Source organism: Pipistrellus kuhlii, unplaced genomic scaffold (assembly GCF_014108245.1).
Source record: "Pipistrellus kuhlii isolate mPipKuh1 unplaced genomic scaffold, mPipKuh1.p scaffold_m20_p_19, whole genome shotgun sequence".
Classification (NCBI taxonomy): domain Eukaryota; kingdom Metazoa; phylum Chordata; class Mammalia; order Chiroptera; family Vespertilionidae; genus Pipistrellus; species Pipistrellus kuhlii.
The window spans coordinates 5280584-5298966 of NW_023425504.1; the positions used below are offsets into that span (position 1 = coordinate 5280584).

The 18383-nt window shown below is 39.8% G+C and overlaps 1 protein-coding gene across 4 annotated transcripts in view; it reads left to right on the forward strand.

The window, feature by feature from the left end:
* The window catches only part of ATP11C (ATPase phospholipid transporting 11C), a 186212-nt gene that overhangs the window by 135189 nt on the left and 32640 nt on the right, over window positions 1-18383 (forward strand). For all 4 annotated transcript variants that reach the window (XM_036443269.2, XM_045583476.1, XM_045583475.1 and 1 more), the window contains 4 exons: window positions 1555-1818; window positions 6010-6184; window positions 12478-12580; window positions 13749-13894. In XM_036443269.2, the coding sequence (XP_036299162.1) occupies window positions 1555-1818; window positions 6010-6184; window positions 12478-12580; window positions 13749-13894 (688 nt within the window). The remainder of the gene's footprint in view (window positions 1-1554; window positions 1819-6009; window positions 6185-12477; window positions 12581-13748; window positions 13895-18383) is intronic.

Below are 18383 nucleotides of genomic sequence, written 5' to 3' on the forward strand. Positions count from 1 at the left end.
CAGGGGCATGTACGTTGGCTGCGGGCACATCCCCAGATAGGGGATGTGCAGGAGGCGGCTGGTCAATGTTTCTCTCTCATCGACGTTTCTGGCTCTCTATCTCCCTCCCTTCCTCTCTGTAAAAAATCAATAAAATATATTTTTTTAAAAAAAGAAAAAAAAAGAAATAGTTTTACTAGGCATAGGGAACTTTGTGCTGAAGACATCATTTAAGCTAAATTAGTGCCTGGTAAAATGGGTCACATTTAAAAAAATATTTTTTTATTAATTTCATAGAGGAAGGGAGAGGAAGAGAGAGATAGAAACATCAATAATGAGAGAAAAATATTGATTGGCTGCCTTCTGCATGTCCCTCACTGGGGATCAAGCCCATAACCTGAGCATATGCCCTGACCAGGAATCAAACTGTGACCTCCTGGTTCATAGGTTGATGCTCAACCAGTGAGCCATACCAGCCGGACAAGAATAGGTAAAATTTTGACAGAGATAAGCAGAAAAATTTCAAGGTAGAACAAATAACATGAGAGTTTATTCTAACCTGGTTTAACTGACTACAGATTGTTTTTGCATACTTTAAAATGATTTACTTTAATTATATAGGCTGAGCTCTGACAAACATGATTATAGGGCTCCAACAATTTTAGACACTTAATATTGGAGAGATATTTAGGAATTATAAATGCCAATTGTTGAGACTTAACCAAAAAAAAAGTTACAAACATATATTTAGCCATATTGGAAGGTACTGCAATTCTAATGAAATTCATTTAGTTTAATTTTATTTTTATTCTCTTTACAAAGTAATCAAAGAAAGTATCATTCTCCTTTTATTCCTGCCTTTAAGAATTATGCTTAAATTCTCTTTCAGGATGGTTGGCTTTTCTGTTCTTAAAGCTCCTCAGGGATGGGATTCACCAACTTTCCTCAATATCTTTTTTTATATTTTTAAATTTTTTCTAATTTTACAATTACAGTTGACAGTACCTGTTCGTTTCCAGGTATATAGCATAGCAGTTAGACATTTATATACCTTATGAAGTATTTCCCCCTGTAAGTCTAGTACCCACCTGGCACCATGCATAGTTATTACAATATTATTGTCTATATTCCCTGTGCTACACTTTACATCCCTGTAACTATTTTGTTCCCTCAATATCTTATTAGAATGTCTTTGGCCCTTTCTGTTTTAAACCATGTAAAGTATCTCTGTGGTGAGACATAAAATAAAATTTAATGTGCTAAAGTGACAATGAATAAGAATGCTTGGTGAGTTCCTGAACATTTTAACTAAGAATGCTGATTCTCAATTCTATCATAGGATACCTCTTATATCTAGAGATGTCATGAATTAATCCATACCTCATTCTTTGAAATTCATTTAATAAGCAAAACTGTGTCAGAGAGAACACTCTCAGCATAGAGGATACATAAGAAAACCAACATGTCAGGACTCCAGAAATGCTTGAATTGTAAAAATATTCTCTTTAACAAGCCTTCTTGCAGAATCTCTGCTAGGAATTTTTGAGGATAATGAGTTTTCCTTTGTGTTCCCAGGCTACAAGATCAAGCAGCTGAGACTATTGAAGCTCTGCATGCAGCTGGTCTGAAAGTCTGGGTGCTTACTGGGGATAAGATGGAGACGGCCAAATCCACCTGCTATGCCTGCCGCCTTTTCCAAACCAGCACTGAGCTCTTGGAACTGACCACAAAAACCATTGATGAAAGTGAAAGGAAAGAAGATCGATTACATGAATTGTTGATAGAATACCGTAAGAAGTTGCTGCATGAATTTCCTAAAAGTACTAGAAGTCTTAAAAAGTAAGAAAATGCATCAGTTTCTTATATTTAGGCATTGGTACAGATATAAATCATAGCTGTTTACACAGAAGGCTGTTTTTTTATTTATCATTCTTTGTTAGCTGATATTTTATCCTTATAAATTAAAAACATTCCCTGAGGATGTGGCTAATGGCCCAGTTTTAATTATTTGGTACTTCCCACCTCTAGTTTAAAAGAAAACCATGCACTTCTCAAGGTTTATGAAACTAGTTCAGTTTCTCAATATTTAGGGCCTGGGTATTTAGCATTAATATTCTGGCCTGGTCCGTGTTAATAAAAAATACCTATTTTCACAGTCTATTAAACTGAATGTAATAAAACTGATCTCTATAATAGTTTACATATATTTTGAGCCCCTAGAGTAGGGGTGTCGAACTCAATCAGAGAAGGGGCCAAAATCTAAAATCCAGCCTAAATCGCGGGCCAAATGGTTTACTGAACAGTCATAAACTGTCATTGTGATGGAAACGCAGCGGAGTGCAGTGATGACAGCGCGGTGCGGGCCACATTGCAAGGCCTGGCGGGACGGATTTGGCCCGCGGGCCTTGTGATTGACCCATGTGCCCTAGAGCCATTTTCTGTGTTGATTTTCATGCCACAGAATTCCAAAGGTAACCAAATTCTTGTTAACATGGACACTTGGATTCTGCTTTCAACTAGCTGCTTAGGAAGAACTGTGGAACCCATGATCTCAAGGAAAGCCACTGATCCACAATAATTCAATGATATATTTTTCTAGAATTATCATTGACTAGGGCTTAGCCTTATCTGAACCAATTATTGGGATTTACCTTGGCTATAAGGAAATTTATTCCCTCTTTAGGATGCGCATGCACTAAATTCAAAGACCCCTAGATAATACTGTTTTTCATTTCTTGAGCACCCACTTTGTTCTAGGAACAGTGTTAAGCACTTTATATAATTATTCTCATTTAATCTTCACTACAACCCAGAAAAGCAATCTTATTTTCTTCAACTTACAGATAGGGAAACTGAGGCTTTGAGGTGGAATAAGTCTAACCTATTCCAGAGTCCATGCTATATCTTTAACAACTACACTATATTGGCACCTTCATCTCCGTTATTTAAACAAACTTTAAAAATGAATAGCCCAGCCGAGTCCGGTTTGGCTCAGTAGACAGAGCATCTGCCTGCGGACTGAAAGATCCCAGGTTCGATGCTGGTCAAGGGCATGTACCTTGGTTGCAGGCACATCCCCAGTGGGGGGGGCGGGCAGGAGGCAGCTGATTGATGTTTCTCTCTCATAGATGTTTCTAACTCTCTATCCCTCTCCCTTCCTCTCTGTAAGAAATCAATAAAATATACTTTTTTTAAAAATGAATAGCCCACATTCATGAGGCTCTGGCCAATTCTAAAACAGCAGTTTTTCTTCTGGTATTTGGGCATCAATGAAAATAAACAGGTTTTTATGACTACAGTTTCCTTCCCTTAACCAAATGATACTTATTAAAGGCAGTACAAATTACAAGCATTTTACTTGTCCATTTGTCTTAGTCTGCTTGAGTTACCATATCAAAATAACATAGACTGTGTGGCTTATCCAGTGGAAACTGATTTGTCATATCTGTGTGGTCCCTCTTTCTAGCTTGCAGAAGGCTGCCTTTTCACTGTCTCTTTACATTGCTAGGGGGGAGGGGGAAGCTCTGGTGTCTCTTCTTATAAGGGCCCCACCCTTATGAATTTATTTAGACCTGAGTTTCTCCCAAAGACTCCATCTCCAAATACCACCACATTGGGGATGAGGGCTTCAAAACAGGACAAAGTAGTGGACACAATTCAGTTCATAGCACCATTCAGCAACTCTGGAGCACTTTTATAAAAGCCAGTGCTTATGGAATCCTTTACTTCTCAGCTCAGAACATTTCCTCTTCCTGGCTCATCTGTTTGGAGTTGTGTGAGTACAGTCTTTTCCCCAGGTTACATAGATGTCAGACCTAGAATCACGTCTGCCAGCTGCTGCTTCTTTGTCCCTTCCACTTTAGGTCAGCCACCAAGCTTTATTCATGTTCTCATTTTCACCACTGGTGTTCCACATCATATGTTGTAGCAACTCATGCCTCAAGTCCCTTAAGTCCCTCTTCCAGACAAGTGGTCCTTAAATGTGAAGAACTACCTATATCTCATCCCTGCTCGGAAACCTTAAGTGGTTCTCCATTACCCACAGAATCAGTTTGTACCAAAGGCCTCAAGTAACGTTTTCATTTTGCTTTCCTAGTGCACCACAGGATACATTCTCTCCACACACCACTTTCTGCCCTGTCTTTCAAGTTCCATTTCAGATATCACACCTCACAAAGAACTCACTATTCTTCCTGTGTATTTATTGTCCCAATCACTGGATAGTGACTATTTAATATCTTGTTTGGTTGGTTATAGTCTTATATGTATGCTTTTTTCACCCCAATGAGATTTTTTTGTTCTCCAAGGAAAGAGTAATTAATAATTCCTTTCATTATATAAAATTGATGTTTACAAATATTGTTTGATTGATTATTGAGTCACTGCTTTTTGTACATTAAGTCTGCTCTGTGGGTAGGGGAGCAAAGAAGGTGAACATGTGAATGATATCTCTTTAGTTAGTGTAAAATGGTCATAAAATTATAAAGCAAAATGTGAATATGTACAAAATATTATGGTGCTAGCAATATACAACAAAGAAATATGGCATAAAGGATAAATGAGGCATATTAGGCTCTCACTACTCAAAGTTTGGTCCATAGAACAGCATCTCCTTTACCACCAGAAGCTTGTTAGAAATATAAAATCTCATATCCCACCCCAAACCTATTCAATCAGAATCTACAAGATTCCCAAAAAATTTTGATAAGATTCTTTAAACATTAAAATTTGAAAGGCATCAAGTTAGACAAGTGAATTTATAATGATGAGATCAAGCTGTGTCTTAATACTTTCACTGCAGTGGTTCTCAAATACCACCCAAAATTTCCCGAGCTAACATTGACTTATCATTGTGTTGTTGTTTTCTTCATTATAAAAAAAAATAAAAATAATGACATGTTAATTGGTAGAATTTTCTCAGTTGTAAGTTTTCCCCTCATATGTTTTTCTTAAATGCTTGGCACTGGTTACATTTTTCTTCCCTGGCTATGCATAAGACTCACCCGAAGAGCTTTTGAAAGCATTAATATATGTAACTGGGCCCTACCCAAGATACTCTGATTTAATTTATCTGGGGATAGTCCTCACGCATGGGCAATTTTTTATTTTATTTTTATTAAATATATTTTTATTGATTTCAGAAAGAGAAAGAGAGAGGGAGAGAGAGAGTGAGAAACATCAATGATGAGAGAGAATCATTCATCGGCTGCCTCTTGCATGCCCCCTACTGTGGATTGAGCCTGATACCTGGGCATAAGCCCTTGACTGGAAAAGAACCTAGGACCCTTCAGTCTGCTGGCCAGTGCTCTATCAACTGATAGAGCCAAACCACCTAGGGTGCATGGGCAGTTTTTTAAAACTGCTCAGATGTAATTCTAATGGGAAGGCTATGGCTATGTAATTCTAATGGGCACACTAATCAAGTATAAAATGATACTTATTTAATGAACATATATTATTATATGGTATTCTTTAATGAACACCATATATTTTAGGTACTCCATCACATTTGAGAAGCCTGGTCTACTGATAGTTTATGTCATTCAGGCAAAATATTAGGAAAAGTTCTTCTGTGACTGTATATCCCAAAGCCATTTTGTCTTTCACTTATATTTTTAAGGAGCTTTTAGATTGACTAATGACTTGTCTTTATATCAGAGTTTGAATGATCTGTAATTAACCAAATTTACCTTCAATTTTTTATAGAGACTGGCTATTAAATGCCCATTAATGTTTTTTCTTTATTGATTAAGGTATTACATATGTGTCCCTATTGCCCCATTGCCCCCTTGTCTATTATTTTTATACCATTTAGAACTTAATGGTATGCAGCTTGAGTCTCAAACATGTGATGCAAAGTCTCTGATGTGCCTTAATTAGAGACGATTGCTTCTTTAGAATGTATAGGTTTAGAAATCAGATTGATGATGACTTATGGGAGATCCTCCTCCTTATAGTTAAAAAGAAATAAAGTTCCTAAATAGAATTGTATAATAGATTCAAATACAGCATTATTTTTTTTATTTTCAGAGCATGGACAGAACAACAGGAATATGGATTAATCATCGATGGCTCCACATTATCACTCATATTAAATTCTAATCATGACTCCAGTCTTAACAATTACAAAAGCATTTTCGTACAGATTTGTATGAAGTGCACTGCAGTGCTCTGCTGCCGGATGGCACCATTGCAGAAAGCACAGGTAACTGGATATTAGTTAATGTTCTGTTTTGGGGACTTCTATGTACGTGTGCAAATGTCCACTTTACTTTTAATTTGTTTCTTCTTTTACGGGCCATTATTATCTTATTACATCTTCCCTGGCATCATCCTCTTTGTGGTCAAAGTTAGGAATATTCCTACCAATTTGAATCAAACCAGCCTTGTTTTTCCCTCAAGCTGGCTGTCCAGTCCCTCACTTTCCAAACTTCTCTAATGAATGTTTGGTGCCTGCTGCCTACCCTGGTACCATGTGTTCTTTCTTTTTATCTTACTCTGTTGGCTCGCCTGAAGGAGAGCAATTACTTTCTAGCTAAATCCATCATACTATCTTCTATTCTCCTCCTCAGTTCTTTGCTGCAGATGACACTATCAATTATATCCTCCTTAAAATAAATTCCTCCCTTGTTTTCTATGATGGTTTACACTCCTGACTCTTCCCCCACCCACCCACCCCCCCCCCCCCCCCCGCTACTTGGCAGTCTAGTGTCTTTATATTTTGTTTCATCTTCTATCTTTTCCCTAATTATCAGTTTTCTCTGGTCTTGATTTTTCCCCCCATTAAATCTCATATTTCTGGCTGCCTGCTCGACAGCTCCATATGGATTCCCCACTGTCACATTAAATTCTAGTGTTTAAAACAGATCTTACAATTTTCTCCTTCAGGCCATTTTTTTTTAATATCTTTATTATTCCTATTACCAATGCCATTTTTTTTCTTTTGCTTTCTAAGTCTGCAAAGTACCTCTGACTCTACTCTTCTCCTTCACTCCATATATAGGCACCATGTCCTGTTGATTCTACCTTTTATCATAGCTCTCATTTTAGTGCCATCTTTTTAAACCTTTTACCTTTAGCCCAGTCTAAGCCCTAAGGACTTTACATAGAGACTATTTGATTTGGTCTCCTTTCTTTCACAATTCCCCCTTTAATCTCTTTCCCCACACTCCCAAATTAATCTTACTAAAACACCACTTCTCTCATCATATATTCTTGCTCTGACACTTTCAGTAGTTTCCTAGTCTCTTAGGAAGAAGGACAGATAAATCAATGTGGGACTCAGGGCTTACCCTGTGACTGTTGGGTCCACCATAATTTCTGTATCCAGTGTGAATTGTTCCCCCTTTGTGTGCTTCAAACATGCTTTGCACTTGCCAACCTCCAAGCTTTTCTCATATCATATCCTCATCTGGGATTCTCTCAAAATTGTTCCTGGTCTAACAAAAATTATAAATCCAGCTCAAGCCCACTCTCATATGCCTTTTTCCCCCCCAGCTCTTCTAGCCCACGTTGATCTGCTTCACCTTTCTTTCTTGTACTCACTGGGTCCAAGGAACTTTAATCTCAGTGACATACTTTTTCACTGCTATACACACTGTATTCTATATATTATATGTATTATTCTTGCTTCTTCAGATTCTTCATCTACTTGCTCTACATGCAGTGGAAGACTATGTCTTTGGCTTCTCCACATATAACTTGCCCCCTGCCTTACACATGCATGCACACGCATACCCATCTTAATTTAAGGCATTGTCTCTGTCTACTTTCATCTCACTCTCAGTTCCCACCGTAGTCAGGTGCTTGTCTTTTTTGCTTAACTCTCAGAGCTATGGTTGGCCCCAGCTGGGGAAGCATATCCTGCCAGAAGAGTATCCAAAAAAATCTGTCCCTTTAGTAAGAAACAATACCCCCCCCACACACACACACATACACCTTACAATCATTGTTGCTTAAGTTGCTTACCTGGGTTTTGACTCCATTGCCCAGGCTGGTGTCTGAATTCCTGACCATATGCTAAATCTCCCACCCATAATATGGAGCTCCGTGTGGTACAATCCTCACTCTGTTTTATTTCTCTTTATATATAGTCATTTCTGGGGTATCACTTACTCATCTGTCATGGCCATATAGGTGATTTTCAAGTCACTTCTCCAATCTTTGGGCTTAATTTTATTTCTGTAGCTTCTTATTGAACATATCTTGGGTGTGTCATTATCACCTCAACTCAGCCATCTCTAGAGCCCAACTGTCATTTTCCTTGTCTTTTTCTATATCTACTAGAAGCCCAGTGTATGAATTTATGCATGGATGGGGTCTGGCCTGCCCAACCCCAATTGGCAGATTGAGGCCAAGCCTCTCAGGAGGAGGAGACAGCAGGAGGTTGGCCATCTGGCCCGCCTCAGGGTCAATCAGGGCCAGGCCAGCTTGGGGGCGGGGCTGTGGGTAAATGGCTTGTGGGCCCTGCCCCAAATTGGGATGAGGGCGGCAGATTAGAGGCAGGGCAAACCATGGGGAAGGGCTGTGGGAGGTGGGCTGGCTGGGCTTGGAAGGGCCAATCAGGGGTGGAGCTGGCTTGGGGGAGGGGCTCTGGGTGTTGGGATGGCTGGCTGTACCCCTGAATGGGGTGGGGTAGCCAATGGGGGCCAGTGGCCTGGGTGGTTGGCCAGCCCTGCCACTGATCAGAGTAGGGGGCCAATTTTAGGCAGAACTGGCTGGGCGGAGGAGCCATGGACTGATCGGAGTGGTGGGGGTCCATCAGGGCACACAGACACAGGAAGGTTGTTTCCTGCAGCTCGCATTCCCATGACCAGATGCCAGGTTCACTCAGGGCAGCTGCACCACCTGACTTTGATTCTGGGTGAGGGCACATGTAAATCTGTCTCCTGCAGCACAGGAGTGGACCTCCCGCCAACTCATGGCACCTATGTAATCTGGTCCCCCAAGCGGGACCATCATTCTCCATACAAGAGGCAGCACTTAGCACCAGTGACTTGACTGTTTCTCATCACCCGTGCATGGGATCCCTGATTCCGAATACACAGACACTAAGAACCAGTGACTCCAATACTCGGCGCGTGCACAAACAGGGACCTGATTTTCCAAATTTTGCATCCAAGAATACTTTATCCACCAAGTGACAGAGACTCCATACTCAATTCTCAGTGCAGGCACAGGGAGACACTGACTCCTGGCATGCACTAAGAGACTCAGATTTTTGGCACACAACAGTAGGGTCTCTTTTTCAGAATGGTGCAGGTGGGGGGGGGGGGTTCCCTGATTCTAGGTATACGCACGAGGCCTCACTAAGCTCCAGTGACTCTCATCCTTGGTGAGAGGGGCTCCCACAGACCCATAGTAGCCACATGTCTTGGTGTCAGAGCTCTTCAGTGACACTTAGGTGTTGTGAAACTCCCACAGCACACAGCCCAGGCCCCCACAACTTGGTGATTGGACCTTCAGGTGATAGATAGAATGGGGAGACAACGAAACAATCCCCAGAGGAAAGAAAAAGAGAAATCGCCAAGAAAAGAAATAAGTGAAACTGAAGCATGGAACATGACAGAAAAAGAATTCAGAGTAATGGCCATACAGTTCATAAACTGGATGGACAAGAAAATCAATCTATGCAAAAATCAGGAAGAAATCAAAAGTGATATAACTACAATCAGAAACACCATGGAAGGTTTCAACAGTAGACTAGAAGAAGCAGAGGACCAAATTAGTCAGTTAGAAGATCAGGTATGGAAACAAGCCCAAGCTGAACAGCAGCTGGAGAAAAAAAATTAAAAAGCAGGAGGAAAGGGAAACCAAGATGGCAGCATAAAGTATACACCTGTACGTGCTACCTTTCACAGCCACATCAAAACTACAACTGAAAGACAAAACGACTACCACCCAGAATCACGGGAAAGCTAGCAGAGTAGAAGTTCTACATCTAGAAGGAAAGAAAGAAGCTCATTGAGACTGTGTAGGGGAGGTGCAGAGGCTTAGAAAAGCAGAGGTAAATTGGTGCACATGTGCATGAGCGAATCAGGCTGGCAACTGGGTGCACTATTTTTTCCAATTCTAAGGGAGATACAAGCTCCCGACTCCTCTGAACTCCAGTTTCCAGTGAGACTATGGGGACCCAGACTTCTACAGGGGAAAACTGGACTATCTGGCATCAGGTTGGAAAGTGAGGATGGCTTTCTCACAAAGATGCACACAGGAATCATTGTTTACTGAGCTGGGAAGTAGGATGCAGAAACACAGAGATGCAGAGACAGCTCAATGGCAGCCATCGCTGTTTGCCACCCCCTAGTGGTTCCCTGAGACCCTGCCCCACCCAATTTATGAAACTACCTGAGCTGTGCCAGGCAACTTTTGCATATGAATGACCTGCCCTTTCACAGCTTTACCTAACAAATTGCAACTAGGTCAGACAGCTCCAAAACTTCCAAACCCTAAGCAAAGAGGAGAAATCTGTAGATCTTCCTGTAGCTCCTGCTGTGTGGCCTCAGACAGTAGCTGACTTGAACCTCCTTGGACATCCAGGAACCAGTGTACTTAGAGGTCAGTGTGAGATTACACCAGATATTATGCTAACGGAATAAGCCAGTCAGTGAAAGAAAAATACCACATGATCTCACTCATGTATGGATAATAAAGAACATTATACACTGATGAACAATAATAGATACAGAGGCTGAGAAGCATGGAACAGACTGTCAAACTACAATAGGAAGGCTGAGAAGGGATCGGGGGAGAGGTAAGAGATCAACTGAAGGACCTGTGTGCATATATATAAGCATAACCAATGGGCGCAAGACACTGGGGAATGGAGGGGGGAACATGTGCTGGGGGGTGGGGGAGGCTTGGGGAAAGTCAATGGGGAAAATGAGAAGACATATACTAGTCTTTGTAACACTTTAAACAATAAAGTAAAATAAATATAATAAAATATTAAACAACAAAATAAAATAAATGAAATATAAGTAAAATAAATTAATTGCCCCACCAGTGTCTCTCAGTGGTTGTGTGTGGACCCAGGAACCAAGAAGGTACCAGAGGTTCGATTCCCGGTCAGGTTACATACCCAGGTTGTTGGCTCGATCCCCAGTAGGGTGCATACAGAATGCAGCCAGTTGATGTTGCTGTTCCTCTCTCATTGATGTTTCTATCGCTCTATCCCTCTCAATTTCTAAAAATCAATAAAAACATAGTTTAAAATGGATTTTATTTATGTTAACTATTGAAAGCAATTGTGAAGACATAATTATTGCAAGGCATTTTTTAACTGCTGAATTATATAAACTTTTAAAAGCTACTAGATTCCCTGGGGTTTTGAGGGTTGATACATAAACCAGTCATTATCTAAAACATAGGGTGGGAGGACAACTGTTTACCGAATACACTTCTCACAAGTAACCACCAGATTTATTTTATTCAGTACCTACCATGAACACAGCATTGTGCTACACTCTGTCATCGACACCTTGAAGAGACACTCAAGGAATAGTGACAGGCTTTTTACATGTATCTCAGATACTTATAAAAATTTCACCACCTTTAAGATGTCCCTTTTTAAAATGCAGCTACTGCCCTAGCTGGTTTGGCTCAGTGGATAGAGAGTCTGCCTGCAGGCTGAAGGGTCCCAGGTTCTATTCTAGTCAAGGGTATATGCCTGGAGAGTGGCTGGAACCCCAGTAGTGCAGGATGCAGTTGATCAATGAGTCTCTCAAGTTTCTATCTCTCTTTCCCTCTACCTTTCTCTTGGAAATCAATAAAAATATTTTTAAAATAAAATAAAATGCAGCTACCTATAGGAAAGATGAAATAATCATATTGGTCAGTGGAACAAATTTAGTGGCAGCTAGATGAGTGCAATAATTTAATGTTGGAAAAGTCCCTTGGAATAAGGGTTGGGATGCAACCAGGGAGAGTGTCAGCAGGGAGGAGAGAGGGAGAGATTCCCAAAAACATTGTCCTCTCACTTCCCACTTTTGTTTTGGTAGCCCTATGCATGATACCACAAAACAGCTTTCTGGTCTCTATTGTCACACATCCGGTGCTGATCTGAAAAGACACATGCAGCTATAACAAAAGAGAAAACAAGTTATCCTCTAATATAGGTAAGAGGCAGGGATTTTGACATTCATACATTCATAGAACTAGAAACAAGTGCACACTGGTATTATATTTTTTCTTTTTTATTGAATTTATTGGGATAACATTGGCTAATGAAATTATATAGCATTCAGGTATACAATTGTATAATACATCATCTGTATATTGTATTGTGTGTTCACCACCCAAAGTCAAGTCTCATTATTACATTTTGAAGAGCTGTGTTCTGCCTCTGAGATTTGAGACTATTGCACATATATGCACAAACTCCCTTTCTATTTGTAAGGCCAAAATTTACAAGTGTGAATGAGGCATCTACCCCTGATGTAGTGCAATCTCACCTTCGGCTTTGACCTTTCCTATACATCTTTTGTATTTAATGTTTAGATTGTCAGAATGGTGAAGAATTTAAAAGGGAGCCCAATAACACTGTCGATAGGCGATGGTGCCAATGATGTCAGTATGATCTTGGAGTCCCACGTGGGAATAGGTAAGAAACATCTAATGAGATGGCAGCTGTAAGGCATCAGTATTGTTTTCAGGTAGAGTGGTCCTATATTCTAGAGATTATTTTGGTTGCTCATCCTGAATTTGAATTTTGGTATAATAATTGTTAATTGAATGAAGGTTGTCATTTGATCATGTCACATGTCCATCCCAAAGTCCTATTCCTGGGTCAGAGGGGGGATGTAGAAATACAAAGTTGAGGATTTTTTTTATATGATTCAATTAAAATTAATTTCCTAAACTTACTGGTAGCATAATTGATCTTACTTTGACAGCATGAAGGAAATTTTACTGATTTTCCCCTCCTGGCCAGATTGCCTCCTTATGTTGCTGCACTATGTCTTTTGAGATACTTAACTCTTTGGTACTAAGAAATGATAATTGCTTGGCTGGTTTTCCATATGGAGTTATTTATGTGTGGCTTGGGCTGTAGTCTTGAATTTATATGTTGGCATGTAAAAACGGCTTCTCTATAGCCTGTACCTTTTTTCCCTTGTCAGGCTCTTGGTAGGCAATAATCCTAACACCCCAGCAAGTTGTGTTTTTGTTTTGTTTTTGAAGGGGGAGAAACAATGGAATTAGCATCTTGGGAATTATTATACTGCAGTTTGAATTCCCAAATTTTTCTTCATTTGAAAGTAGCCATATGTTGTGTGGAACTCTTAGTTCTACTTTTTGGTTATCCAGTGTGAAAATGGCCTAAAGCAGCTTGAGCTCAGAGAAACTTGGGCTACTACAGAGAGTTTCATTCAGTGAAAGAACTTCACTGTCTCATTGTAACGTTTAAGTTTTGAGTTCCTAGACCATAAATCTCAGGTCTCTGATTTGCTTTAATATTGTACCCAGTCTAGTGCCATGCACAATTAAGCACTAAGTGGCTTTAAAGTAAGTTCCAGATTTAATTTTTTTCTCAGGAAAATTTTGCCTTATAATGATTAAATAATTATTCTATTTAATTGTTGTATATTGTGTTATAAATAGGTAATTATCAATTACACTTAGCTTTATATTTATTGGTAATTCTCATTGAGATTGTTAAAGGAAGCACTTTTTGGTTAAATAAAACTAAGCTAAACTATACAATTGAGCTATAACACATAAGGAAGTTTTATTCTATAAAATACTCACCCTAGAGATTTTCTTTTTTTTAGGTATTAAAGGCAAAGAAGGTCGCCAAGCATCCAGAAATAGTGATTATTCTGTTCCAAAGTTTAAACATTTAAAGAAATTGCTATTAGGTCATGGACATCTATATTATGTGAGAATAGCACACCTCGTACAGTATTTCTTCTATAAGGTATGTGATCAAGTATTTGCAATGTAATTTAAGACTACTTAATCCAGCATGGGCTCAATTTAGTCATAGTGTTTTTCCTCCTCTTTCCATGTTTCTTTTGCTGTCTTCCACTGAAATTTGTAGTTAGCAAGACAGATCTATTTATGATATTGGAAATCAGAAATTTCTTTTAATGCAAGAAATTTGAGATGAAATTTTAAGTGAAGTTTAAATACAATAAAATGTACCCATTCATAATGCAGTAAACCCTCAAGTTTACAAACCTCAGTTTAACCAGCTTTTGATTTAACAGGCAAAATTTCTAGTCTCTGTCATATGTAAAACTTAACACCCTTTTAATTTTAAAATGCTTTTAACCAAGAGTTGCTTATATTAAATTAAGGCTTGTTGTTGTTGTTGTTGTTGTTGTTAGTTCACTGTTATTTTTAACAAATTTTAGCGAATAGGCCATATGCTGGAAAAAAAACACTATAGTAATTTCACTGACATAAATATTACATATCTACAACTACAGTCTACATATTTAAATCTAAGAGTCACTGCTCATGAAACAATGCTTGGTGAATGATTAGCACATGATCCCACTGCATTGCAGGTGGTAATTAGTTATGGTGTGATTTTCTACAGCAGTTTTTTTTTTTAATCCTCACCTAAGGATTTTTTTCCCAATGTTTTTCAGAGAAAGTAGGAAGGAGAGAGGGAGGAAGGGAGAGAGGGAAGGAAGGAAGAAAGGAAGGAAGGAGAGAGACATTGTGGACTGGTTGCCTCCTACAGACACCCTGACCTGGGGTGGGGAATGAACCTGTAACCCAGGTATGTACCCTTGACCAGAAATCCAACCCGTGACCTGGGCCAATGCTCTAAACACTTAGCACACCGGCCATGGCTCAGCAGCATTTTTAACATGTGTCATCGATGTTCTGAAGTGTGCTAATCCACGCCCCAGCTGTGTGCTTTTTTGTTTACTCGTGGTGACTGGTGAATGCACGCATTTACTAAACCTATTCAGTATAAATTTGAAATTACTGTAATACATACAGAAAACTTCTCTATGAAATTAAACTTTTCATACATACTTACTTTTAACTACACTTGTCTACGTAAGTAAAAACAAATAAACTAATTTGTCATCTTTTTAATATATTCATTCAGAAAACCTGCTTTATTATATGAGGGACTTTTAGCTTTAAGGGACACTCCCCTGCCTGAATTAATCCATTATATTGAGGTTTTCTGTATGCAGTTCTATTTTGACAAATGAATATATTCATGTAGCTAGCACCCTAATCAAAACTAGAACATTTGTCAGAGAAAGATAAGTATCACATGATTTCATTCATATGTGGGATCTAATGAACCAAATAAACTGATGATCAAAAATAGACCCAGAGACAGAAGCGTGGACAGATTGTTAAACCTTAGAAGGAAGGTGGGGGGTGGGGTGTGGAAAGAGATCAACCAATGAACTTGTATGCATATATGCATAACCCTATGGACACAGACAATAGGGCTGGATCTGGTTGGAAGAGGTTAATGAAGGAAAAAGGAGGACCTGTGCAATACTTTCAACAATAAAGATTTTTTTTTTAAAACTAGAACATTTCCATCATCCCAGAAAGTTCCCCTCTGTTCCTTCCCAGTTAGTCTCCTCCACCCCTGATCCAAACAATGACTAATCTGATTTATATTAACATTAGAGGCCCCATGCATGAAATTTGTGCAAGGGGCTTGGCCCTCGCAGCCATGGCGGCTTGCCTAAGTCCTCACAGCCCCAACTTTGACCAGAAGGTCATTCAGCAATCCAGTCTAATTAGCTTTTATTATTATAAATATACTAGAGGCCCGGTGCACAAAATTCGTGCATGGGGGGGGGGGCGGTCCCCCTCAGCCCAGCCTGCACTCTCTCCAATCCAGAACCCCTCCGGGGATGTCCAACTGTCAGTTTAGGCCCAGTCCCACAGGCAGAGTGGTTAGGTCCGATGTCCGGCAGTCGGACATCCCTTTCGCAGTCTGGGACTGCTGGCTCCTAAGCACTCACCTGCCTGCCTGCCTGATCAGCCCTAACTTCCCCCCCCTGCTGACCTGGTCACACCCAACTGTACCCCCTGCCGGACTAATCGCCCCCCAACTACCTTCCTACGCCACCGGCCTGGTCACTCCTCACTGACCCCACATGCCGGCCTGGTCACCCCTCACTGCCCCCCATCCCAGCCTGGTTGCCCCCAACTGTTCCCCCACCAGCCTGATCACCCCTCACTGCCCCCTTGCCAGCCTGGTTGCCCAGCCCCGTGCCAGCTTGGTCGCACCACACAGCCTGCTGCTCAGTTGTTTGGTCACCCCTCACTAACCCCTCTGCCGGCCTAGTCACCCCACACAGCCTGTTCCATGGTCCATTCAGTTGTGATGGTTGCTTAGACTTTTATATAGAGAGAGAAAGATGCGAATTAGACTTGACAGCCGAACGACCTTCTGGACATCCTTCCAGATGACCTTCAGGACAAAGCTGGGGCTGCGAGGGCCAAGCCCCTTGCACGAATTTCTTGCATCAGGCCACTAGTAATATATAAATTTAGATATAATATGTAATATACAAATTAGATATGACTGTTTTTGAACTAAATAGAATCATAGGTACTCTTGTGTCTGGTCTAATTCACTTAGCATGTTTTTGAGCTTCATCCTTGTCAATAGTTGGTTCCCTTTTTATCCTGAACAGTATGCTAATCTCTTTTTAGTAGAATTCTCTCTTCCAATGAAGTTATAAAGATAAAAGCAGATAGAAGCAGAATTGCATTGACTAAAGGGTGATGGGGCCAGGACTGTGTACTTGCTCAGCCTCCCTGTCCTGCCCAGTGTGGTTCCTCAGAGCACAATTTGGAATCTATGAATATAAATTAAGCCACTCATTTTATGCACAATAAACCTGTCATACAAGAAGGTGAAGTAACTGGTCTAAAGTATGTAAATTATTTTTAGCCGACATAGCCAGAAGTTGATCTTCTGTCCTATATACTGTTCAGTACCATTTTTTTAAGGTTTGGGTTTTTTTCCAGTTTTCAAAACATTTAAAAATAATTTCTGACTTCAAGGAAGTTGCAAAATTACTGAAATAATCCTCTTATACTCTTTGCCAGCTTTGCCAACTGTTAACACCTTAGATCACATGTATCGAACACAAGGCCCGCTGGCCAAATCCGTCCCGCCAGGCCTTGCAATGTGGCCTGCACCGCGCTGTCATCACTGCACTCCGCTGCGTTTCCATCACAATGACAGTTTATGACTGTTCAGTAAACCATTCGGCCCGCGATTTAGGCTGGATTTTAGATTTTGGCTCCTTCTCTGATTGAGTTTGACACCCCTACCTTAGATAATCCATAACATAGTTATCAAGATTAGTAATTGATATCAGCTGACACATTATTAACTAGTCTGACACTTTTTTTGGTTAGCTTCAGGTTTACACTTGCACTTAGCTGTCATTTTTCCTTAGTTATCCTTAACCAGGGATAGTTCCTGTTTTTTGTCAACATTTTTTAATAATACTGGCCAGTTAGTTTGTAGAATGTCCCTCGATATGAGTTTGTCTAAAGTTTGCTTATTATTGGATTCAGATTACACATTTTTGGCACAAATACCACAAAAATGATGTTGTAACTTGTTCAGTGCATTGTCTCATTTCTGATAGTTAACTATGATAACTTAATCAAAATGCTGTTTTGGAGTCTCAAGACCCTTCAACTTTGCTCTGTGAAAATTTATTTGCAAAGTACATTCTGGTGCTTGCCAGAGACTAAGGAAAGGGGGGGAGGAATAGGTAGATGTTATTAAATGGTAAAAACTTGTAACTACAGATGAATAAGTTCTGGAGAGCTAATATACAGTATGGTAATTATAGTTAATCATTTTCTACTATATACTTCAAAGTTGCTAAGACTCAAGATTGCAAATGCTATCACCACAAAAAAGAAATGATAACTGTGTGATATGATAAGGGTGTTAACTAACATTATTTTAGTAATCAGTTGCAATATATAAATGTATCAAATCAACACATACACCTTAAACATACACAAAAAAGAAAAGCCAAGGTCACCTATGATCACCAAGTCTTGAAAATAGGCTGTTAGTGACAGAAGGAAACTTAACTTGCCTTAGCCTTAGAAGTGGTTTCCATAAAACACACACACACACACACACACACACACACACACCACACACACCACTAGTTAGTGGCTTCAATACCCTCTATAAAGTCCTCCCTATCTTGTGTACATTAGACCACTTCCGTCATGTGTTTCCATTGTGGTACACCCCATAGAACCCATTGTTGAGACATATGTGACACCTTTCTTTGTATATTTGTGTGTTCCTTCTACCGGACCATAAAGCCTGTGATCCCCTGCCATAAGAAAAAAAAAAAGCATTCTGCTACTAAAATATGTATTTTGTTTTGAGTTAAAGTCCATTCCTATTATTTATTCCCCTTCTC